Below are 26924 nucleotides of genomic sequence, written 5' to 3'. Positions count from 1 at the left end.
TGCATGTTTACTTCCCTTAGACCATAATTTTTTAGTCTATTTTAAAAGTTAGAGAAATAACTAAAAGCTAAGTTAAATGAAACAGGAAGAGTTAAAATGGGCTAAATTCAATATTTATATCTTTTTAGTTAATTATCCAAAAATAGGGCTAAATAAACTAAATATAAATAAGTTTAGGTCATCAATAAGTTTAGGCCTATTTTCTAGTTCGAGGTGATGAAACTGTAATTTTAAAATTAATGTTTAATTCAATTATAAGGCTCAAATTTTTTTTATTCAATGCTCAAGTAGGAGGAAAGAAGGCTAGTGCTCTATTTAGATTCGGGTAAGGTAGGGTAAGTTTACGGTAAAAGCTTGTAAGCCTACTATTATTTTTGCTATTTTTAGTTTTACTTTATACAACAGCCACGTGATCTTGGTCATGTGACATTATTTATATTTGTCTTATCCACGCCGAGGGTAGTTTCAAGCATTTCCACCTGTATGTTGAAGTACGCGTATGAACTTTAGTTATCAATTGTCAATTAGGGTTCAGAATCTAAAATGTCTAAAAACATTTTATTTGAAAAACCCTCGACCATAGCCTGTCCTGTGTGCTCGACAAAGTAAGCTGTCTTTGACCTTCTTATATTTTATTTTTAGCAATATTTTAATTTAGAATTTTAACTTAGAAATTTATTAATTTTTAATAATTTAGATTTAGAAATTTAGAATCTAGAGATCTAGATCTACATCTGGCTAGTACTGTGGCTAGTAGATCTAGTAGCTAGATCTTGAGATCTAGACTAGTAAAAATAGTTGGTAATCTATCGTTTTAGGTACGTAAAATCGCCCCGCGGCTAGTAGTAATGTACGAAAAAGTTACCTCATTGTCAAGGCTTTATAATAGAAGTAGGCCTATTATTTAATAGTATATTACTATATTGAATATTGTGATATATTTGTGTAAAATATTATAGATTAATGAATAATAAACCTAAATCAATGGCTAAATAATAATAAATATATCAATATATCACGGGTCGGCGTGGTCGAGTCGGTAAAGCTCATGGTTGCTAAACCGAGAAAAGTCTCGAGTTTGAACCCTCGGGCAGATGAGGCTCGTTAGCTGGAGACAGCCACTCTTCTAGGAGAGACAACTCCAAAATCAAACAACTGCTGCCTTGTAGTTTGTTCTTGGTTGGACAAAGGCTATGGAAGCAAATCCAAAAAGAAAAGCAGGTTGAAATCGGAGTCAATGGCCTCAGTGGCGCATAACTAGTTGACATGTAATCCTTAATTGTGATGGAAGCATGGTTGAATCGGCAAAGCTCATGGTTGATAAATTCGAAAATGTCTTGAGTTCAAACCCTCTGGCAGATAAGGCTCGATCCCTCCCAACACTAAAAATTAAGAACGAAGAAGAAGAATATAGGCAAGAAATTAACTTTAAACAGCAGTGTTTGCAAGCAAGATTTGCTATATAAACAGCAGCCATTTGTAAAATAGAGTGACTTCCCCTGAATCTCGCGCTATAATGTTACAAAAAAAAACTTAAACAAGATAGCTGCTATAGTATATGAGCATGGTTGCATTTGTAGGAAACATAGCTAGTCTTCATTTATTACTGAAAAGTTTTAATTCAGTTGTTTAAAAACAGGTACATAAATAAAATAAGGAAACATTTTTTGTAATTTTTCAAAACATAAATCCTCCTCAAAATGTGAAATAATTATTAAAATTTAAGGAGTCGGCGATTAATCAATGATTAATTTAATAATTAAATTTTAATGATTACCAGTTTTTTAAAACGGGAAATAGAAATAATGGCTAAAATGTGTTTTCTAACATAGCTTTTTAATGCAAAAGTGTGAGGTCACACCATCTGACCCCCTCCCCTCCCCTGTCACACAATTATGGACCACCCTCCCCTTACAATTGTGATGTCATTTATGGACAACAATTAATTTTAAGGAATGCTTAGTACTGGGCCTAATTGCTAGCTGTCTAGGCTGCAAATATGATACTTTGTACTTTGTGCTATATTATTATTATAATTATATTTATATGATGAGGGGTGGCATGGCCTAGCAGTGGAAGAGGAGGAACTCTACTTCATTTGCCCCATGTGTCTTGGACACAAACGGGAAAAGATGATTTATATTATGATCTTTTGAATGTGGAATTAATTCAAATGGTGATACTTAAAGTATTTATTTTTTACTTCACTAAAGTCACTTACCAACAAAGGGTGAGTTATCCAATGGCATCTATGCATGTACCTGTGAAAATTGTGGGCATTTTTTCAAGTTTAAAGCTGTTCAAAATTTCAAGAGTACTGTCAGCTTCACCATAAATGGTGTAGCATATACAGGTAATTTTTACTTTTATTTATATTCTTATATAGGACGTTGTAGACAGATGACGGAGCACTTGACCCTTAAATAGAAGTTCTGGAGTTTTTATCCAATGCTCAACACTGTTGTAGGTCCTTAAGGAGGTAGGCTCCGGTAAAATACTCGTTAGGAAGCAATTGTTTCTCTATAGCTGTTGGTGGAAAAATCTTGGTAACTATGACAACGACGGCCATCTTGAAAAATTAACCCCTTCGTAGGTTTTCCACCATTCTTGAAATATATTTTAAGCCCAATAAAAAATGAATTTATAATCTTCTTCCATAATTTGGGGTACTCAGCTAAAAATTTTAAGTGCATATCTTCAAACTAATTTATGAATTTTCAAATTGCTGGTCCATTAAAAAATTCCCCAAAATTAAGTGTTTTGAACGGACACAAATTTTGAAAATTCATAAAAATAATGTTTTATGAATGGTGGAAAACGTACAAAGGGGTATATTTTTCAAGATGACAGCTGTTGTCATATTTACCAAGATTTTACCACCAATTTTTTTAGTGGAAACGCATCCGCTGATGTACCTTAAAAAGCTGTAAAAATAAAAAAATTTTTAACAAGTATTATAAAAGGTTTTTTTTATACCAGCGCCTACCCCCTTAAATCTAATCAGCTCTAAAGGGTACCAGACTTGCATTAGGGAAAGTAAACGCAACTGAGCATAAGGCTGACCACATTATCCCTTCATATGTGTAGGTTACGTAATCAGATTAACTCTACTTCAACTTCACAGTGGGCTATCAGGTTTAAAAAAGTAATTCATGGAAGTTTTTGGCAAACTCAGTCTTTAAAAAAAATCAACTAGAAAATGTATGTATGTACTATGTAGCTACACAGAAAGTTATATTTGAGATTCAATACTTTAACTTTGTGGAAGAAATTGTGTGTCAGTCCTTTTTTTACCTTAAGTACAAATATCTAGCCATTGTGTCTGATCAATTAAAGAGCTATTCATATAATAAGTTGCATACTTTTCTTAGACTGGAGCTTAAGACAGCAGGCTTAGAGACTTAATACAATTGAGACATTTTTGACCGGTTATATAATATATAAAACAAGTATTAAAATAGTTACAAAAGCTGCTATGTATATGTAATTTATTTGTTATTTATCTATTTCAGAGTGTAGTTTTTTTTGTATTTTATATTTTTTCCTGGAGCTATTTGTCTGTATTGTTTAATAAGTAATTCTACATGAAAACATTAGCTCATACTTAAATAATCTGTAGATCACTTATGACTGCACAGTTTCTTATCAGAGGAAATAGTTATCGGTAATTTATACAGCTCTGTATAGCTGTGGTGGTCTTTGGCCTTTTTCACCACCTTTTTCCGCTTGTCTGCTGTCTTCTGCTTCCATGTCTGCCTTTAGGTCTGTCACTGCTTTATCAAACCACCTCTGTCAAAGTCTGTTTTTTTTTGTTATTTACCTTTGGAGCTTTAGTTAACTATGACTTTAACCCCTCTGTTGTTTTGGCAATCTTTCCAGATGATCTAACCGTCGCAGTAGTTATCAGTTAATGAGTACGTTTTAATTAAACTGATTAAGGGTTAAAGTACTAAAACAAGTAGATAGAACAGGTCGTTAACCAGATAAGGGAAATCATCTTATCAAATATGCAGTGTATAAATCAATTTTATTTTTATCTTCAACCTACTGTAGGCTAATCATTCAGTTAACTATATACATTTAAGAAAATAGAAATATAAAAATAACCATGACAGAGTATTACTTTCATTAACAGCCTAAAATTATTGTCTAATGCATGTCTAGACTTATTATCATGTGAGGCTCCTGTTGAGCAATTAGTTACAACGACATAACACATAATATAATATATATATATATATACTAGGCGTGCTGCCCAGCTTCGCTTAGGCTTTCGAAAACATTGAGAATTTGAATGCTTAATTAATTCGCCCGAGGGTCGGTCTACGACCTCAAGAGTTATGAAGAGGTTCCTCCGTGGAGATTTTTTTTCTATTTATAGCTCATATAAGGTACCGGTCAGTCGAGGTCAGTTTTGACCCCCTCATCGTAGACTTTTCGGCCAACCGGCCCCCGTGTTCTGTCGCCCCAAGGCAAGATCCTGCCAAATTTGAAGCGCCTGCGGCGCCGGGAAGTGCCTTATCGGACACCCGACAATCTAGATCTAGATCTAGAATCCTAATTGAATTTTTTTTTTTTAAGTTTAGTCCGAGCAAAATAAAAAAAAAAAATACATTAACCAAGTTGACTTGGTGGGTCTCGAACCCGCACCACCTGCGTGGTTTATAGTACACTAACATCTCCGCTATTTAGGCACCTTATAAAATACAGAGAATGAAAGACGTATTTTAAAATCTTAACTTACGCGAATATGCCTATTCTATCAAATTAATTTTTTTATCCCAAATTAGCCAGTTCCAAACAAAGATTTTGTATAAATAAATGTTATGAGTTTAGGCCGGAAAAATTGTATTGTATACATTTCATAGTGTACGTAGATCTAAATCAAATTTGAATGAAATAGTTCATTTCTTTTTTATTCTAAACACAGCAGATGACGTCATTAGTAAGCAATAGTGTCGTCACAGTTTTATGCGTTCTTTTACACATCTATTAATGCTTTTCCGGTTGCATAAATAATACTGTTTCTCTACATTCGAATACGCCTTTATTTTATATTTTTCTTCTTTAAATAAAATTGTGGTTATACATTTAAAACATCTAACATATTATTTTCAACAAAAGTCCGTATAAAGTTCTCAATATATTGCTGCCGTTTCTGACGTGATGTCCGGCGAAAATTTTTTGCGGACAGAGAGAGAGAGAGAGAGAGAGATGTGCGAACGTGGCCCATTATAGTATTAGATATATATATATATACACACACAAATATACTAAACAAATGGCTCTATAGTCTGATAGATGATTCGGGGGGGGGGGGGGGGTCTCATCTTGGTCTGAGCTGCAAGTTGAGAAAAGCCAGATATTTCCTATCTATCAATTATATAATTTTGGTGGGTAGTCAGGGAGTTCTAGCTCACACACTCACACACACAGTTGCCTACACCTCTATGCTGCTCAATCTAATAAACTGTCTTCGGTGAACGCATTATGGAATTCAAACTATAAAAATTTTTATTGAATTTAATTGCACAATTGGACAACTGCACAACAGAAAATTTCGCAAACAGAAAAATGTGCAAATATAAACTAATTATACTAATACACTTTAATTTTGTCATATTTCATGGAAATGTTTTATTATGCTACAGTGTACATGTAGTCACTCTTTGTTAATGTTTAAAAGTGCTCGATTTAATAAAACAAAAATGCATTTGCGCAGTTTTCCGTTGCATGTCTTTCCTGTCACCACTTGTAACACACAGCAAAACGATAAAAATCCTAAATTACATTAAAGATGTTTTTTATATTTCTGAACGAAACAGTTGGAAATGAATACGACCCAGCCACATCTTTAAATGAATACATGCGCCAGTCGGGAGCCTCCATCGGCACTAAAGGTTGTTGCTATGAAGGAGGCTGTGGTGTGTGTCTGGTCACTGTTAAATTCCTGGATCCCATCACCTCACAGAAGGTGGAGCATGCTGTCAACTCGGTGAGTCTTTGTTGATAACTAGATGCAAGTTTACACATAATTTGTGGTAGATTTTTGTTTATCAAGGGGACGGTACTCTAATAGGTAGGTGATATGTGTATGTGTCAACAACGGATGCAACTCTAATTGTTTTTGGTAAATAGATACATTTTTGTGTGTGTCAGGGGTGCAACTCTAATACAGTGGATAAAAAAAATATTGTTGTAGATGACTTTTTTGTCAGTATTGTTTCTTCCAGACTGGTAAAAGTATATGTTTTCTATATAAACTCCATTTTGTTTGGGGGGGGGGGGAAAGCAGAGATGAGAAGAGATGCCTGGAAGAAACTCTGTCAGGGGATGCAACTCTTATTGACTGCTGATGTAAATTATTTAAGACAATGCATAATAACATGTTGGCACATAATACTTAATTATTTTGAAGGTAGTCCCCTTCTATATTACAATTAGAATGAAGAAGAAGGTTTTTTGCAGGCACGCTTTTTTGACTTTTCAGTTATTCAACCAATTTTCTTTGCAAAATGAAAGTAAAAAAAAAACAATTTTTAAAATAATTTTTGTTGTTTTCAGTGCTGTCTTCAACTGTATACATGTGATGGTATGGAGATCACAACCATTGAAGGGCTGGGTAATACAAAAATTGGATTACACCCTATACAAGACAGAATGGTGAAACATGATGGAGCTCAGTGTGGGTTTTGTACACCTGGGCAGATCATGAATATGTATGGGTGAGTGTACCAGTACACAGATTATCACAGCCATGGTTTAATTACAGAGAAAAAAAAGATTAGTGATTACTTAAATATTAAATCCTATTTTCATTATTCACTTCAAAGTTAAGAATTAATCTTTAAATTTATTTACGACCAGAAAATTTTGTTAAAAATGGGGTGGGTTTCTAATTATCTAATTATTTGGTATATCAAATTATTCAACCACTATGGAACCCATTTAAAAATAAAATTCTACCTCTACATTAACAAAAAATTATTTTTGCGGAGTAGATTAAATATTGACCCTAAAAAACTTGACAATTATATCCAGAAACTTGGGGTAGTAAAATTCCTTGTCAGTTAACAAATTGTAAACATTATTTTAGTTTTTAAACTAGTGATTTTTATTTTTCCCAGGTTGTTGAAGAAGAACCCAACCCCTACAGTTGCCCAGATTGAAGACAGTTTTGATGCCACCATTTGTAGATGCACTGGCAAGTTCTCTTTTGTTCAACAGTTTTAAACAATCTGACCTGTAATTTTAAAAAAACTTAAGGAAACAAAAATATTAGAATGATTAAAAAACTATTTGTTTATTTTTAAATACTTTTCTCCCTCAGGTTATAGAGCTATCCTAGATGCCATGAAATCATTTGCAGTTGATGCACCAAAGTCTCTGAAAGGAAGTTTGATTGACATTGAAGTAAACACATTTGTGTAGTTTTTTTTCCCAGTCGAATTGTGTAGATTATTTTCTTTCAGTGCTTAATGAAGTATAATTTTGAAAGGTTTAACATTCCTATCTATTATTGAATTATGAACAAAGCAAAGCACTAGTATTAATTAAAGGTTTGGAGTTGCATTTCTGAAAATTAAAATTAATAAAAACTAAATCTGATAAGTTTAGCAAATTTTTTTTCAATAATAATAGCTTAAAGAACAAATTTTATGACTTAGGAGCTGGATGGGAAACTGTGCAAAAAATCTGGCCAAGCCTGCACTGGACATTGCCACAAAAACAAAACAGGGAAAAATGGACACTGTGAAAACCAAATAGAGCGTCCAGTTCATATTGTGGGGGACGGCACTCAGTGGTTTAAACCTACCAGCTTGCAGGATTTGACAAAACTTTTGTACCAGCATCGTTCTGACAAGTATAGACTTGTCTTTGGCAACACATCTTTTGGTGAGATACATTATACAAGTTATAATTACTACACTTTATTTTTATCTGATTAATTAATTTTTTTATCCACTATTATTTTAACCTAGAAATTATAATATTTTAATAAATTAAAAAACTTGTACCATAAATGGTTCAAATCTTCTAATTTTTTTTCTTTGAAGAAAATTGTAGTTACTTACAACGCTCTGAAAAATCATGAAGTAGAATGGTAACTTTTTCTGCTAAATACATTTATTTTAGGTGTTTATCAAGACTTTGGACCTTGGAATTTTAACATTTTAATTGACATTAGAGGAGTTCCAGAACTGTATAGTATCCAGGTAAAATAAAATACCAACTGTTATTATAGAGTTAATAATGAAAAATATATTTGGCATTTTCATTCCTTTTAGTATCATTGTAGCTTACATTATTTAGTTTTTTGTGTTTGTTTTTAGTTTATTATGTTTAAGTTAATAGAATAAATTGTTTTATTTAAACATTTTATCTCTCACTAATAATTTATGTTCGTAAAGACATAAAAAACTTAACGATTGTTACGACTGTTTTGTAAAAAAAATCTTTTTTCTTTCTTAATGATGATCATTATATAAAGTAATTATATATTGAATACATTTATAACTTGTTTCTTAATTTCTACTATAGATTCAATAAACATACCTATTTGACTTTATTGACTGCTGTGGTTCTTTAAATAGATAATGTAAACTTATGATTATTTCAGAATGATGCAAATATTGTTCTGGGTGCTAATTTGTCTCTGAGTAACCTTACTGACTATTTTAACCAAAGCAAATTGTTGAATGTCCCTTATGCCGCAACGTTTGTTCAACATCTGCGATATGTTGCACAAAATGGAATCAGAAATGTAAGAATTGAGAAGTCTCAAATTTTTTTGCATCACTAAAGTGTTAACTATTTAATGTATTAAAGTCAAGGGTAAATAAAACTATAGTTCAAATTGAAATGTTGTCAGTTGATTGTGAATTAAAATATCATTCTTTGAAATTTTGTACAGATGAGTTGCTGGGCAGGAAATCTTATGATCAAACATGCTCACCCAGAATTCCCTTCAGATATATTTACACTACTGGAGACTGTAGGTGCAACTCTTGTCATCAGTAAGTGTCATTCCTTAAAAAATGACAAAACTAATTTTTTTTAAATTTGATAAGTACATTTTAAATATTTATTTCTTATTTTTATTGTTCAGGTCTTATTAAAATTTATATTTTAAATTTTGACTTATAAATTATTTTTTAAATTTATAGATGATGGTGATGGTAGCAAGAGCCAGTATAGTCTTTTGGAGTTTCTTGGCTTAGACATGAGAGGAAAGGTCATAACATCAGCTGTTCTCCCCAAGTACACATCAAGTGGTGTTAAAGTTCTGACCTACAAAACTTCTCTACGTTTGCAGGTTAGGTAGATTTTAACTGTTTTTTTTTTGTTAGTTTGCAGGTTAGGTAGATTTTAGCTGTTTTTTTTTTAGTTTGCAGGTTAAGTAGATTTTAACTGGTTATTTTTTTTGTTAGTTTGCAGGTTAGATTAATTTTTTTTTTTTTTAAACTGATTTAGATATATTTAGAATTTTGTAAATAAAAATGTTTGATCCTCAAATTAGTACATAGATCTACTTTTTCTTGTCTAAGCTCTATTGAGTTATTTAGATATTAGTAAAAAAAAATATTTTAGTGTCGTATTAATAATTGCCATTGGAATCTAAAACTTTTCCGAACTCTTTGTTTTTAATAACATTGTACTTGTTTTCATTTTTTCAGTCCTCTCAGGCTTACATTAGTTCAGGGTTTATGGTGGACGCTGATTCTAGCCAAAATTTTCTGGTCAAATCAAAGCCTTCTATTGTTATTCAAGGGCTGAGCTCTCAAATGGTAAAAAACAAGAAAACTTGTTTTATTTTTCCTTACTTCCCAAATTTCTTTTTAAAAAAATATGTTTTCATTTTTAAAAAATTTAAATCAGTGGCCTGTATTTATATAAAACTGATCAAAGTTTAAAAATTACAAAATCTACTTTATTTTAAAAATACAAATGTATTTATTTATAAATATAAAACTACACAAATTAACATATATTATTATACAATGCTAGATATTTCCCTAATTTAAATCTAACCTTAAAAAAGTCTTATTTTGTTTATTGTTTAGGGCTCATAATAATAGTAGAGTACCTCAAAATACTTTTATTTAAAAAATTTGCGGAAGATATAGACTAGTATATTTTTAAATGTGCCTTTTTAATTTCTTTTGTAAAGATCCATGCTGTCCAAACAGAATCATTTCTAACAGGGAAAGCTTTAGGGGATACTGCTGTACTGAAAAGTAAAAAAAATTTTTTTTTCAAAAATGAGTTAAAATTTATCATTTTTAGTAGTATTGTAAGTTTTAACTTATTTTTAGAATTAAACAATAAAGGTAGGCTATATCAAGTCTTTTATTTTTACTTGTTTTTATTGTTTTGTAGATGCCCTAGCTATTTTGAACTCTGAGCTGATCCCTCAAACATTGCCAAACTGGGCCAACCCAAGTTACAGGAAATCTCTTGCTTTGGGGATGTTTTACAAGGTTTGTTTCAGTCTCATTAGTTGCTGTTTTTAAAAAGTCTTCTTTCTTTCTTGCGTAGTTGATCTCAGGTAACAAAGATTTTTAAGATGACACCCATAAGGCTTTGCTGCTTATATTTTATTTTTTTCATAATCGAGAATCAAAGTTATATTTATTATAATCAGAATAAAAAGTTAACTCAAATTAAATTATTTTTATCAAAATTTCTTTTTAATTTAAGATAAATTTTTGTTCTGTTTTAAGTTTGTCTTAGCTGTGTGCCAATCCAAGGTCAGTCCCCGATACACCAGCGGCGCCACTGGCTTGACCAGAACTCCAATTGAGGGAACCCAGGACTACGGCACTGACCCATCAGAGTACCCTGTGTCTCAGCCCATACCTAAAGTAACAGCCCCATACCTGGTGAGTAGAACTAACGTGTTAGTTATGTAGTGGTCGCATCTTGATAAGTTGATTAGGAATGGGTTTCTAGTAAAAACCGCAATGGAAAAAAGGGAAAGTAAAGATTGCTCAAACAGAAAAAAGTGAAAGTAATAAACGCGTTATTCTAATGCAGTTTCATTCAGTTATATTTTGTGGAATTATGTTTTATTATGCTACTTTTAACGAGTGGTCATTCTTAGCTAATGAGTTTAAATTATTGATTTAACAAAAACAATTTACACTTTGATGACATTTCTATAACTTGTGGTAAAATTTTGATAAGGAGTGTTGATATGTTGATAATTAGTGGTTGCATAAATATAATGAGGAGTAATGCAATTTACTGTTTTGGAATAAAAAAAATTCTAATTAAAAAATTCTGATTCCAAAGTTCTAATTACAAAGTTTTAATATCAAAGTTCTAATTAAAAAATTTGAATTAAAAATTTCTAATTAAAAAATACTTTTGTTCAGACAACTGGCATGGCTCTATTTTTGGATGACCTAAAAACAGCACCTGGCCAACTGAATGCATCTGTTGTGGTCAGCACTGTGGGAAACGCTGAGATTGACACCATTGATCCATCTGTTGCATTGGTTTGTTGCATCTTTTCTTATATGCTGCAATTTTTAGTTATTTTTTTTACATCTTTTATGTTTATAGTAACAAAAATTTGCTTCTTTCATAAGTTCTTAATTTTTTTTTAGTTAGTTCCTTTATCTTATTTAAAAAAGTAACTTATTTACATTTATCCTTTATCAAAAATTTAAAAAAAAGATTTTTTTAGTTAAATAAGAATCCACTTAATTCAATCAATAATTTTTAGTCCATATTTTATTGTAGCATGATTGCTAGTTAACATTTGATCATGAGCTATTTCTCATGTCACTGCTAATCACATTTTGTCCCGAGCTATTTCTTATATCACTATAATTGAATTTTTATCCTGAGCTATTTTTTATATCTCTATAATTGACATTTTATCATGAGCTATTTCTTATATCACTCTAATTGACATTTAATCCTGAGCTATTACTCATGAGTCATGTCACTATAATTGACATTTTATCCTGAGCTGTCCTGTTTTAATTCATCAGTCACTACCAGGGGTTGTTGCGTTTGTAAAAGCCTCAGACATCCCCAAGGGAGGTGTTAACAGCTGGTTACCCAAAGGGCAATACACAGGCAGCAAACAGGAGGTTTGTTTTTCATGCAGCTTTCATACCACCACTTAAAACAGTCCACCCAACTCTGATGGGTACATAACTCACGTTAGGGGAAAGTAAAAGCGGCTGGGCATAGTGCTGACCACACTATCTCTTCATATTCCGAGGTCACAGAAACAAGTGAACTCTACTTCACATGCCCCATAGACCATCAGGTTTGAAAGGAAAACTTTACTTTACTTACTTTAAACAGGCTGAGAAAATAGATTGTTAATTTTAGTATTAGATTTTTTTTCTCTTTTCTTACTTGAAACCTCAAATCAACACCAGTATTACTAGTAAGTAGGGGAGAGTGTGGCCTAGTGGTAGAGCATTAGATTGCTAACCTGAAAGTCTAGAATTTGAATCCGAGTTTCAAGTCAGGAGAATGTCCTGGAGTCCACCCAGCTCTGATGGGTACCTAATTCCAGTGAGAGAAAAATAAAGGCACGACCACACTATTCCTTCATATGCTGAGGTCACAGAAACAGGTGAACTCTACTTCACTTTCCTCATGGACGGACAGGTTCCAAAAATATAGATTGACTTTAATACTATTAAGTACCATTTGAGGCCAGCAAGTCTATATTGTAGAGGAGGTAGAGTTTATCTGTTTTTCTTATCTTGGCATGTAAAGTAAAAAAAAAGTAAAGATTCCACTTCAGACCTAACGATCCATTGGGAAGATGAAGTGGAGTTCATATGTTTCTTGATCTCGGCATATAAAGGGATAATGTGGTCAGCACTATGCCCAGCCGCCTTTACTTTCCCTTGCGAGAGTTAGATACCCATCAGAGTTGGGTGGACTCAGGGACGTTCCACTAACTTGAACCCGGATTCGAACTCAAAACTATCGGGTTAGCAGTCTAGGGCTCCACCACTAGGCCACGTCATCCCATTATCTTGGCATGTGAAAGGATAAGGACAGCACTAAGCCAAGCTGCCTTTAGCTTTACTGACTTGAGTCAGGTAGGCAGTTTCATCAGAGCTGGTTGGATTCTAACTCAGCCTGTGAACCGAACTCCAGACTTTCGGGGTCAGTAAGTGTGTGCTCTATCTCACGACCATGCCATCCACATATCACTGACCATTGGCTAGATCACATTGTGGAAGGAAGATGCTTGCTTCAACATTTTAAACTGTGCTTGGATTAAATAGTATTACAGTTTTCATAAATGTTATCCATGTGAGTATAACTAGTCTGTAGCAGTACTGAAATTTTATCTTAAATAGTATTACAGTTTTCATAAATGTTATCCATGTAAGTATAACTAGTCTGTAGCAGTACTGAAATTAATTTTATCTTTACAGCTGCTAAGCTCTGGTTTCATTGGATTTGCTGGACAGCCTATTGGTGTCATTGTGGCAGGTATGTTTCTTCACTACACCAATTGGAGATACTAGCCCATATTTAAGATACCTGGAAAGCATTTGCCAGTGACCTATGTCCAGGTTGGAAAATGGGCTAACTTAAACCAACTTGTATAAATCAGTTGTAGAGAATGTGACTTCTGTGTTCAAATCTTCCATTCCAAAATTTTCACTTTAGATTTTGGGAAAGTTAGCTTTAAAGAGTACCCAATGTTAGTTGGGGAGACAGAAAGCAGACTGCACATTATTCTTACTACAAACCATGTAAAAATCAAGATTTTATTTTTGATTTCTCACATTTTAAATTCTTTTTTTTTTTTGTTGAATTCGTTGTTTTTTTTTTTTAATTTAAAAAAAAAAAATGAAAATCTTTCCAGACGAAGCAACAACAGCCCAAACAGCGGCAGGCCTGGTTAAAGTGACTTACAAAAACATCCAACAGCCCATTGTCACCCTGCAGGATGGCATACAGAAGAAATCTTTTTTTCCCAACCCTCCTGCCCCTACAATTGTTGGAGACCCTAAAGGTGAACATTATTATTTTATTTATGGTAATGAGATTGCGGACCAGCTGGCAAAAATTGGGGGAAAGAAACCACAACCGGAAATCTCGCTACACCCAAAAGAAAAAAAAAGAATAATAAAAAACAAACGCAAATGTGGTCTGACACACACCCTCACTACAATAAAGATGATGGATATTATAATTTGACACGAAAACAACAATACATAATCTTTCGACTTAGAACAGGCCATAACAGACTAAATCAACACATGCATAAAAAACTAAATTGGGTGTGGCGAAATATGCACTTGTGGCAAGGCCCCGGAATACACGGAGCACGTCCTTCAGGAATGTTCTTTATATAGCCAGGCACGAGTCAGACACTGGCCCCTGCTCACCCCACTCAGGGAAAAATTATATGGGGCACCTGCTGATCTGGAGACCACAGTCCGGTTTATTCACGAAGTTGGACTTGTTGTCTAAATCCTCCACCATGTTCTCAATTAAGAACGAAGAAGAAGATTTTATTTATTTTTTAGTTGCTGTTGTCATAAGTGTACCCAACCAAGGTATTAGATTAAGGGTATAAAGCTGGTAGTTAATCATGAAGTTATTATTGTGATTGGATAACTAGTTTGCAGTGATGAAGCTCCTAATTCTTAATTTTTCCGAGTAGTCTAATAAAATTAATTTAAAAAAAAGCATAAGCAATTGTTCTCATGTACCTCAACCAGTTTACTATTGATGAGCTTTCACTAGTAGATGGGAAATCCCTTAACGCGCCACTAATGTCTACATAGTAGTTACATACCAATCTGTTAAAAAAATTGTATTACTTAATCTTCTTTTTTCTTCTTCTCCGTTCTTAATTTTAGTGTTGGATGGGATCCCCTCCAACACAGTTAAGTATATGTGTCAACTGACTCCGATTTCAGCCTGCTTTTTCTTTTGGATTTGCTTCCATAGCCTTTGTCCAACCAAGAACAAATTACAAGGCAGCATTTGTTTGATTTTGGAGTATTCTCTCCTAGAAGAGTGGCTGTCCCCAGCTAACGAGCCTCACCTGCCCGAGGGTTCGAACTCGAGACTTTTCGGTTTAGCAATCATGAGCTTTAATAACTCGACCAAACCAACCCCCTTATTACTTAATCAAAGAAAAATTAGTATTTACAATTGTTCTCATGTACCTCAACCAGTTTACTATTGATGAGCTTTCACTAGTAGATGGAAATCCCATAACAAGTTACTGTTGCCTACCTACCAATTAGATATCAATTTGTCAAAATTTTGTATTACTTAGACTATAAAGGGACTAATCTAGTCCCATTATCAGGGGCTAGCTTAGTCCCCTGAGTCCACCGATAACGCGCCACTAATAGACCCACATATTCTACCAGATGAAAAATTGATTTTACACAAATCTTGCAGGTGCCATTGCGGCTGCTCCCAAAAAGATCAGCGGCAGCATTAGCTGTGGTGACCAGTACCATTTTTACCTGGAGACCGTGACAGCTATTTGCACACCCAGCGATGTGGGTGGCATGGAGGTCAAGGTCTCCAGTCAGTGGCTGGACATGGTTGGGGAAACTGTTTGTGGTGTGCTCAACTTACCTCAGTCCAGGTCAGACCATTAGTTCTTTATATCTACTTCTTCTTCTTCTTCCTTCTTAATTATTAGTGTTGAAGGGGATTGAGATTTATCTGCCAGTGGGGTTGAACTCGAGACAGTTCGAATTTATCAACCATGAGCTTTTTGCCGACTCGACCACGCCTCCATCACAATTAAGCGTTACGTGTCAACTGGTTATGCGCCATTGAGGCCATTGACTCCGATTTCAGCCTGCTTTTCTTTTTGGATTTGCTTCCGTAGCCTTTGTCCAACCAAGAACAAACTACAAGGCAGCAGTTGTTTAATTTTGGAGTTGTCTCTCCTAGAAGAGTGGCTGTCCCCAGCTAACGAGCCTCATCTGCCCGAGGGTTCGAACTCGAGACTTTTCGGTTTAGCAACCATGAGCTTTACCGACTCGACCACGCCGACCCCTATTTTTTATATCAATTTAATTAGCAATTAGAAGAAATATTTTCATATTTAAATACAAATATAATTGCTGAAATATCTTAATTTCTAGTCATTTATACTATTTCCAGCTTACCAAACCATTCACATTTCTGTATTGTAATTTATAAAACATTTAAAATAATTAAAATTGAGCTTTTTTTCTGTAGACTATATAAAAATAAGTTGATGTAATTTTTTTTTTAACAATGAACTGATTATTACTTATAAAAAAAATATTACTTCTTAAAATGGTGTCATTAATTATAACTACTTCTCAAAGTGGTCTCTTATGTAGTTGCTATTTCTTAAAGTGGTATAGTATATAGATCTAGTACCTACTTCTCCAACTTGTCTGTTATGAAGTAAAAATACAGTTTTACTCTCTACAGTGTGGAGGTAACAACAGAAAGACTAGGTGGTGGCTTTGGTGGAAAGATAACTCAGCCTAATAAAGTGGCAGGGTTATGTGCTCTTGCAGCCAATTATGTCAACAAGTAAGACGTGAACACTCCCATTAATAATGACCATAAAGTCAATTAAAATAATTTAAAATAACTTCAAGATTAAAGTATTTTTTATTTAGTTTTTTTTTTATTTGACTTGTACAGACATTTTTTACTCCTGTTATATATCTGTAGTACGCTCCGAAATATATTTTGACAAAATGTATTCCTAGTTTTTAATTTTACTTTACAGGCCAGTCAAGCTGAGGCTGGATATACACACAAATATGCAGATGTTGGGCAAGAGAGAGGCCTACTATGCAGAATATGAGGTGAACTCATTTCTAATTATTTTTTTTACGTTAATTAGTAAATTAATTAATAAATAAAAAACTTATATTTTCAAAGACTTCTGTTTTTTTTTTAAATTTAGTGTGGAAATAAGTAGGCCTATCTAATATAAAAAAATATAGCCCTAAACATCAACTTTAAAAACATAAATTGATATAGAATAAAAATTATTTTTAAAAAAAGCCAATAGGTTCACACTTTGTTATATTTCATCAAATTTTATGATCAGATATTTTTCCCCCCTCATTAAACATTCTCAAGTGACTTTGGTTACTTATAATGCCTTTTAACTTGTGAAGTCTTTTAATTTTCTTTTAATTATGTAGTAATTAACCGTTATTAAGATTGGAAAAGGTATTTAATTAAGAGCAAAGCTCAAATAATCATGTGATAGAACATAAAAGCTGGGATTATTGCACGCACTATTAACAAAATAAATTGCTTGTTTTTAAGGTTGGGTTTGACAACAATGGCCTCCTGCTTGGGATTATCGTTACAATTTACTGTGATGAAGGCTTTGCAGATGTTGATGGAAATGGTGGTGATCTCGTTGGATGGATTGATAACGGTAAATATTTTATCATCATTTCCTGTTTGTGCCCAAGACACAGGCGGCAGATGAAGTAGAGTTCATCTGTTTCAGAGACATCAGCATATGAAGGGATAGCGTGGTCAGTACTATGCCCAGCCGCTTTGTTTCCCTAACGTCAGTTGGGTACCCATCAGAGATGGGTGGACTCAGGGATGTTCCACTGATTTGAACCCGGATTCGACCTCGACTCTCGGGTTAGCAGTCTAACTCTCTACTGCTAGGCCATGCTGTTCCCAAAATATTTTATACTGGCGCCTAAATATTTGTCTCTTGTTTTTACTATCAGTTTCTTCACCCGTTATGCATAATGTCTGTTTCCTACCCAGATAGTTTCCTCCCTTTACAGAAGATGTTGGACTTAATCAGAAGTTGACTATTTGTAGTTTTTTCATTAGGTTTAAAATAATATTGTTTGTTGTGAAAAGTGGAGAAAATAACAAATATCATGTTTTTATACAAGTTTTTTACAGTTTAAAGCTTACAAACTAAAAATAACTCAATCCTACTCTATTCACAAAATATTTTAGCACAATAGTTTAAACCTATAAATGGACTTTGTTCTATTTAAGTATTATAACCAGGAGATTATGTATGCATATTGAATCAAATTTACAAAGAATTAACAGAAATTGTCTTTGTACTAGGCTATGCTAACAGTGCTGATTATTTTTAAAATGATTTTTAATCTATTTTAACTTTGTATATAACCTTAAAGACATTTTAAAAAACATTTTATACTATTTAAAAAATAAAAAGTGATATATAAAATATATTTTTAGCTTGCTATATATATATATAGTTACCCCGCTCAAATATATGGAAAGAAATTAACAGTTTACCACGTGATGTTATTGTAAAAAAAAAATTATAAACTTAATCAGTAACTTTAATAAATTATTTTGTTTTTTAAATCTATTTTCAGCTTACTTCTGTGCAAACTGGCAGATCAGTCCAATTCCTGTGAAAACAAACAAACCAAGTAGCACAGCTTGCAGGTCGCCAGGTAAATATGGCATAATTACAACTAGACTCACTTTCTCCTATTTGACTTGACCCTCAAAATTTGCTGTTTGAAAAGTATGATTTAAAATTATCAAATTTGTATGTAAAGTTCCCCTTTCAAACCTTACGGTGTATAGGGCAAGTGAAGTAGAGTTCACTTGTTTCTGTGACCTCGGCATATGAAGAGCTAGTGTGGTCAGCACTATGCCAAGCCACCTTTACTTTCCCTAACGTGAGTTAGGTACCCATCAGAGTTGGGTGGACTCAGGGAGGGTCTACTGACTTGAACCCGGATTCGAACTCGAGATTTACGGGTTAGCAGTCCAGCTCTCTACCACTAGACTACTTCGTCCCGCAAATTCGTATGGTTTTTTTGAGAATTCTGATACAGTGTAAAGTACTACTTCTGATCACCAGAAATTACTCAAAACTTTTCAGAAACCTTTACATAAGATCTTATACCTTCATATTAGAAATTAAAAATTGTTTCTTTATTTGCACATGTGCATCATTATTCGACATTTAAAAAAAAATTGTACATCTGCATGTCTGTATCATTATTAGACATTAATAAAGATTTGTATATCTGCATATCTGTATCATTATTAGATATTAAAAAAGATTTGTATATCTGCATCATTATTCAACATTAAAAAAAAATTGTATATCTGCATATCTGCATCATTATTAGACATTAAAAAAGATTTTTATATCTGCATGTCTGTAGGTTCAACACCTGCTATTTTTATCATGGAGAACATCATTGAACATGTCGCCAAGTCTTTGGGTAAAGACCCCTATGAGGTCAGAAAGTTAAACTTGTATGTCAAAGGTCAGGTGAGTACATTTTCATCTTTCCAATATTGTTATAAAAGTAAAACATTCACTTTTTTAATATTCTAGCATTAGAATTTTTTATAGCTTTAAAACAATTACAAAATATTATAAGTAAGTAAGTAATGTTCCCCTTCCAAACCTGATGGTCTATGGGGCAAGTGAAGTCGAGTTCAGATATGAAGGAATAGTGTTGTCAGCACTGTGCCTAGTTGACTTTATACATGAGTTAGGTACCCATCAGAGCTGCGTGTACTCGGGACAGTCGACTGGCTTGAATCTGGATTCAAACTCAAGACTTAAGGGTTAGCAGTCTAGCTCTTTACCGCTAGGCCACTCCGCCCCATAATATTATAACTTAGGCTAATATTTTTTAATGCACAATCAAAACCCCTGATATTGCCATTGCTAATGTTTTGTTTGTTTTTAATCCCAGCTTACCCCAACAGGGATGCCTCTAAACTATTGTAGTATTCGTGAAGTAGCAGCGCAGTTTGAAAACGATATCAAGCTGACTCAGCGTCAACAAGCTGTTGCAGCATTCAACTCTGTATGTATCTAGTCACGCAGCATTCAACTCTGCATGTATGCTAGTCATACCCACATACAAATCCATGCTCATCCTTATATATAAGTACATAAAATTGTAGAACTAATAAAGGATAGAAAGTGACTAGAAATATGGATAATTATCATGTTCAATTTGTTTTAAATGCATTGTATACTATTGATAGATTGCAGCTTGTTACAAATTTTAAACTGTCAACTTTGTTGTGGTGTCTGATAAAAAAGACAGCTTCATTTTGAAATTTTTCACAAGAACAAAAAAATAAAGAGCAAACAAAGTATTACAAAAATATATGATTTGTCTTGGTAGCCGTTGAATAACAATGTTTTAAAAAAAAACTATATTTTCTATCTTACCAAGTTATTTAAATAATTGAATTTTGTTAAGTACCCACCAGAGCTAGGTGGACTCAGGGATGTTCTACTGATTTGGGCCCGCATTTGAACTCGAGACTTTAGGGTTAGCAGCCTAGCGCTCTACCTCTTTGGTCGCACTGTTCCTTAAGAACACACATTCATTGTTACAATTTATAATTGGCTCTGACGTTATACTAGTAGTACAGAAACTTGTACATTTAAACCTTGCTATTGACACATAAATTGTGAATATATCGCTTAATCAGGCCAACAGGTGGAAAAAGCGCGGCCTTGCTGTGATGCCCAACAGGTTTGGTATAGGTTGGACTGGGGGCATGTACAACACTCACATCATCATCTACCACGGAGATGGGAGTGTGGCCATTGCTCATGGGGGCATCGACATGGGCCAGGGCATCAACACCAAGGTAGGTCACATCGACATGGGGCAGGGCATCAACACCAAGGTAGGTCACATCGACATGGGGCAGGGCATCAACACCAAGGTAGGTCACATCGACATGGGGCAGGGCATCAACACCAAGGTAGGTCACATCGACATGGGGCAGGGCATCAACACCAAGGTAGGTCACATCGACATGGGGCAGGGCATCAACACCAAGGTAGGTCACATCGACATGGGGCAGGGCATCAACACCAAGGTAGGTCACATCGACATGGGGCAGGGCATCAACACCAAGGTAGGTCACATCGACATGGGGCAGGGCATCAACACCAAGGTAGGTCACATTGACATGGGGCAGGGCATCAACACCATGGTAGGTCACATCGACATGGGGCAGGGCATCAACACCAAGGTAGGTCACATCGACATGGGGCAGGGCATCAACACCAAGGTAGGTCACATTGACATGGGGCAGGGCATCAACACCATGGTAGGTCACATCGACATGGGGCAGGGCATCAACACCAAGGTAGGTCACATCGACATGGGGCAGGGCATCAACACCAAGGTAGGTTACTCTAGTTACCAGTAAAATGTTTTTATATTTTGATTTGTTTTATGTAGCAGTCAGTTGTATTTTGTGTGGGCAGATTTTATATAATGCAATCAAGGAATAATGCAGATATACATAGAATAATTATCATATAGTTAAGATTTATAGTATAAACTTTCAGCTAATAATAAGACAGGTACAGTACAAAAAGTATCTACATTATACTTGTTGACAATTATAAATACTAAAAGAAACATTCTTGATCACTGTCACTCCCATTCTCATTCAATCTATTTTATAACAAACAGTATATTTGCTTATCTAATATTACATGGCCAGACTTGCTTCTTATTTAAAATGTGGATTCAAAATACAAATAAAAAAGATGTTGCAATTTAAAACATGGATTCAGTTTTTGTTGATTTGTTTGCTTAAGTAATGATAGGATAAATTACATTTTTACAGGTAATTCAAGTATGTGCTTTTGAGTTTGGAATCCCAATGGATAAAATCCGTGTACAAAAATCTTCAACAATTATCAATGCAAACTCCATCACAACAGGAGGCTCAATTGGTTCTGAACTTTGTTGCATGGTGAGTTCCACAAAGAAGGGAGATAAATTTTACATACATTGACTTCATATTAATTTTATAAAAGATGCATTCATCTAAATATTTGCCAAACTGTTATGTAAAATGTAATAATAATTGCATTCATAAATACAACTCTCATACATATGCATTTTTCATACTTATATAGTTTAAGACTTCCAAAAGAAAAATTAAAGATTATCTGTTTTGTTTATCTTATTGTGTTACATTTGAAAATGTTTTCTGTGTGTTTGCTTGTAATCTATTAAGTACTTTGTAACATTGTCAAATGTTGTCTAATATAAATCTGTTTTGTTTTGCTTATTTACGTTAACAATTTTATTTTCCTTGTGTATAGTCTTTAAGCATTGTCATATAAATACTGAATAATATAAATGTGTATTGTTTCGCTTTTTTAGGTTAAGATTTTTATTTTCCTTGTGTTATCCAATAGGGTGTTATAGAGGCTTGCAACATCCTCAAACAACGCATGGCCCCTGTGAAAGCTAAAATGGTGAACCCAACATGGGAACAACTAGTGGCACAGTGTTATGCTGACATGATAGACCTGACTGCATCTTTCATGTAAAGTTTTGGGGGTTAACCCTCGACTTTTTTCATTTTTAAAAAAAGAATATTAATGACTTAAACCTTCATACCAATTTTATCCTATTAGCACTTAAGTTTTTCACTGTAAAATTTGACGAGGTGTGTTGTATCTAAACCTACAAGCACAATTCAATGCCTAGTCACTTGTCACTATTAATGGATAAGGAAATACATATTCATATTCATGTTTATAAAAGTTACGTGTGAATGTATATACAAAAGTGTAGCCTATATATAAATTTATATATAAATATTTATTGTGTATGTATACAGTGCTTAGAAATATGTTGTATGTATACATATAAATTATGAATTTGTACAGGTATAAATATTTTTATATATTTTTTTTCATGTATATATTTACATATACACATGCACATATCCATCTATATTTTATATATATATATATATATATATATATATATATATATATATATATATATATATATATATATATATATAGTTTGTATACATACCTATATATTTCTGTATGTAGACTATGTGTATGCTTGACATTACAGGACAGCCCCACGAGACCCTTATAGCAGCCGCTATAACTGCTACAGTATTGCTTGTGTTGAGGCAGAGCTGGACATCCTAACTGGCCAGTACCAGCTTAGACAGATGGACATGTTGTATGACTGTGGTGACAGGTGGGTAGATAAGTGGACAGGTGGGTAGACAGGCGGGTGGACAGGTGGTTAGACAGGTGGTTAGACAGGTGGTTAGACAGGTGGGTAGACAGGTGGGTAGACAGATGGACAGGTGGGTAGACAGGTAGTTAGACAGGTGGTTAGGCAGGTGGGTAGACAGATGGACATAACTGTAGTGACAGGTGGGTAGACAGGTGGGTAGACAGGTAGATATGTAGTATGATTGTGGTGGCAGGTGGGTAGACAGGTGGGTAGAAGACAGTTGGACATGTATGATTGTGGTGACAGGTGAGTAGATAAGTGGACAGGTGGGTAGACTGGTGGGTAGACAGGTGGGTAGACAGATGGACATAACTTTGGGGACAGGTGGGTAGACAGGTGGGTAGACAGGTGGGTAGATAAGTGGACAGGTGGGTAGACAGGTGGGTAGACAGATGGACAGGTGGGTAGATAGGTGGGTAGACAGGTGGGTAGATAGGTGGGTAGACAGATGGACAGGTGGGTAGACAGGTGGGTAGAAGACAGTTGGACATGTATGATTGTGGTGACAGGTGAGTAGATAAGTGGACAGGTCGGTAGACAGGTGGGTAGACAGGTGGACATATTTGTGGGGACAGGTGGGTACACAGGTGGGTAGACAGGTGGACATGTTGTATGACTTTGATGACCGGTGGGTAATAGGTGGGTAGACATTTTTTAATTATAAATTAAAATATATACCAGTTATATACGCCTCTTTGTATCAAGGTGTTAAAATACTTAAATTCCTCATTTTCCTACATTAATGTTTAACAGCATCAACCCTGAACTGGACATTGGTCAGGCAGAAGGAGGTTTTGTTATGGGCATGGGCTACTTCATGCAAGAGCAGATGAAATTTGACCCTGTAACTGGGCAAGCAATCAATGATGGCACATGGGTATCCATATTTTTCTATTTATATCTTTCATTAACCCAAAAAATATTTCTAAATAGTTGCATATATTTGTTTTAAATTTCAAATTATCACACACATTTTTTTTTTGGAAAAATATTTTTGTGATGAATTATTGAAACATGAAAACACCATTTAAAATTTTTTATTTAACATGAATTATGGAAACGTTAAAACACAATTTATTTTTCTTTCAGTATTATAAACCGCCTTTGCCAAAAGATTTGCCAATGAATTTTAACTTTAAATTCCAAAGAAATGCCCCAAATCCAGTTGGTGTTCTGCGTTCAAAGGGTTTGTACTGCATTTATTTTTTGCTTTATGCTATTAGGTTAAAAAACTGCCCATTTTTAAATAAACTTTTATCTAATTCACAATGTTTGTCTGTCTGTCTGTCTGTCTGTCTGTGGGTGGCTCATAATATCTTCTACACATTTTTAGTAATGAATACCTCAACTCAATTAAAGCATGTTTAGTTTTATTTTCATATCTTCAATGCATTTAAACATTTATTATTATAAATATATTTTTACTTGCTTTATTATACTTTATAAATAATCACACTTTAAACTTTATAAATAATCACACTTTATATTATAAATAATCACACTTTATACTTTGTAAATAATCACACTTTATACTTTATAAATAATCACACTTTATACTTTATAAATAATAACACTTTATACTTTATAAATAATCACACTTTATACTTTATAAATAATCACACTTTATACTTTATAAATAATCACACTTTATACTATATAAATAATCACACTTTATACTTTATAAATAATCACACTTTATACTATATAAATAATCACACTTTATACTTTATAAATAATCACACTTTATACTTTATAAATAATCACACTTTATACTTTATGTAACTCAGCTGTTGGAGAGCCCCCACTGACTATGGGAGCAGCTGCTCTGTTTGCTGTCAAACATGCTGTAGAAGCAGCGCGAGGGGAGATAAGCCAAGATGTTTACTTTCCACTTGGTAATGTTTTGTTTTAAAAACATACACTCTGAGTTAGCAAGAACAAATTTTAGCAAAATTTGAATTAATTTTTTTTGTATTTGTTTCAATCAACATTTTATTAAATAGACAAAATTAGTTTTACTAAATTTAAAAAAAAAAATTATTTGCATGTTTTAAAAAAAATATTCTTTGCATTTTCTAATTTCAGATGCTCCTGCAACACCTGAAAAAGTTCAGTCCCTTTGTTTGAATGATATTTCAAACTTTACATTTGGAAACTGAAAGGAAGAAATTCAAACATTGAGAAATTTATAACTGAATTATATTTTTCTTAAAATTATAACAATGCTTGTTAGTACAATATAGCAGAAAATTTTGACATTTGAAAGTGAATTGTAAAAAAATTGTGAAAAATTGTGAACACACTTTTTGTATGTATAAATCTTTACTTGTAAAGCTGCTTTATTTAAATCAAAAGTTTAAAATATTTGCTGTAGTTTTTATACTATATTTCAGCAATTGGCAAAGTGTCTTTCATTTTTTATAAATATCTAGTTTTTTACCTGTATACACTTTATACAATATGATTTAATACCAAAAAGTATCTTTGTTTTGCATTATATATATTTTTTTTTCAATTTTCAAAATTTTAAATAAAAAACATGTTAAGGAAAGCATTTTGCTTAACAATAACCTATACATACTAAATATTGTGTGTTTGTGTAATCTAATTTAAAGAAAGGATTGTGATTTTCATTTATTTGTATCCATATCCCTATTAGTATCTGGATATGCGAAGTGTTGTAGATTACACATCTTATAAACTCAGACATTTTGTGTGAAATCAGGGAATGTAACTCTATCTTGATCACACAGTCCTTGGTCGTAGAAATAGATGAACTCTACTTCGTCTACCGTATGGTTTAAAAGGGTAATTTTTTTCTACATTTAAAATTTGTTTAAATTTGAATAAAATCAAGTTATTTAAAGATATTGCTGTTTACCATGTGATTATTTGTAAAGTATTAGATTCAAACCTTGTTTTACAAACTGTTTATTCAAGAACTACTTAATACTACAAGAGATTTTTTATTAAAATTTGTAGTTCCATTATATTAAACCACACTACAATTTTTATCATAAAATCTATATTTATAATGACAATTAGGATTTCAACATTTTAGTCAAGTGAATTTGTATTTGGAAAGTTTTGTTTAATGTATATCCTTGCCACAAAACTGAAGTATTTTACACACTTATACTAAACTTAGTTTTAATACTTACAAATATTTATTCCACATTGACTATGTTTTGAAGTCAATAAATATTTAAAATCTTGTGTCAGATTAATGTTCACCTTTTGTCCCTTCCCCATTCACTTTTTGTCCTTCTCTCTACTCACTGTTATCACTCCCTCAACATTTACTCTTCCTCCCCACTCACTCATTCCCTTCCTTCCCACTCATTCTTTGTCCCTCCATTCCCACTCCATTTTTTCCCTCTCCACTCTCTCTTTGTCCCTCATCATTTACTCTTCCTCCCCACCCCCACTCACTCTATGCCCCTCTCTCCACGCCTCTCTCTCCACTCTCTCCTTGTCCCTCATCATTTACTCTTCCTCCCCACCCCCGCTCACTCTATGCCCCTCTCTCCACTCACTCTTTGTCTGTCCCTCAACATTTACTCTCCCTCCTTCCCCACTCACTCTTTGTCGTAGTCCCGTCCCCCCCCCCCCCCCGCTCGAGACAACCAGGTTAGCAGTCATACTGTCTACCACTCCACCACGCCACCACTCCACCACGCCACCACTCCACCCCGCCCTCCTTTTAAGGTAATGTAGATGACGTAAATAAAGCAAGTTTAAAATTATTTTCTGAAACAATATGAAACAATTTAAGTCTTCTGAGTGAAGGTTTATAAATGCTATAAGCTTCACGAAATAATTAAAGGTTATATCGGGTAAGTATAGTAGGGTGAGAGGTTAATGAATTATTCAATATGC

General features: G+C 33.6%; 1 protein-coding gene across 1 annotated transcript; it reads left to right on the top strand.

The window, feature by feature from the left end:
• The first annotated feature begins 457 nt into the window (after positions 1-457).
• LOC131927201 (uncharacterized) lies at positions 458-26261 on the top strand. The gene is made up of 34 exons (XM_059282933.1): positions 458-605; positions 2214-2353; positions 5826-5995; positions 6565-6725; positions 7128-7204; positions 7331-7413; positions 7668-7896; positions 8137-8216; positions 8621-8764; positions 8915-9017; positions 9168-9316; positions 9678-9788; positions 10172-10238; positions 10381-10481; positions 10725-10883; positions 11379-11501; positions 12003-12104; positions 13422-13479; positions 13859-14008; positions 15415-15607; positions 16435-16539; positions 16742-16820; positions 17293-17407; positions 18354-18434; positions 19161-19270; positions 19704-19817; positions 20458-20619; positions 21616-21744; positions 22196-22326; positions 22872-23003; positions 23799-23922; positions 24135-24231; positions 24833-24940; positions 25131-26261. The coding sequence occupies exons 1-34, from the start codon at positions 544-546 to the stop codon at positions 25202-25204; spliced, it is 4023 nt and encodes a 1340-aa protein (XP_059138916.1). The 5' UTR covers positions 458-543; the 3' UTR covers positions 25205-26261.
• The last annotated feature ends 663 nt before the right edge of the window (positions 26262-26924 follow it).

The sequence above is a fragment of the Physella acuta genome, unplaced genomic scaffold (assembly GCF_028476545.2).
Source record: "Physella acuta isolate Inbredline_101_S28 unplaced genomic scaffold, ASM2847654v3 ptg001381l, whole genome shotgun sequence".
Lineage (NCBI taxonomy): Eukaryota > Metazoa > Mollusca > Gastropoda > Physidae > Physella > Physella acuta.
Note: the sequence above shows the minus strand (reverse complement) of the source record. Positions and strands in the feature narration are given on the sequence as shown.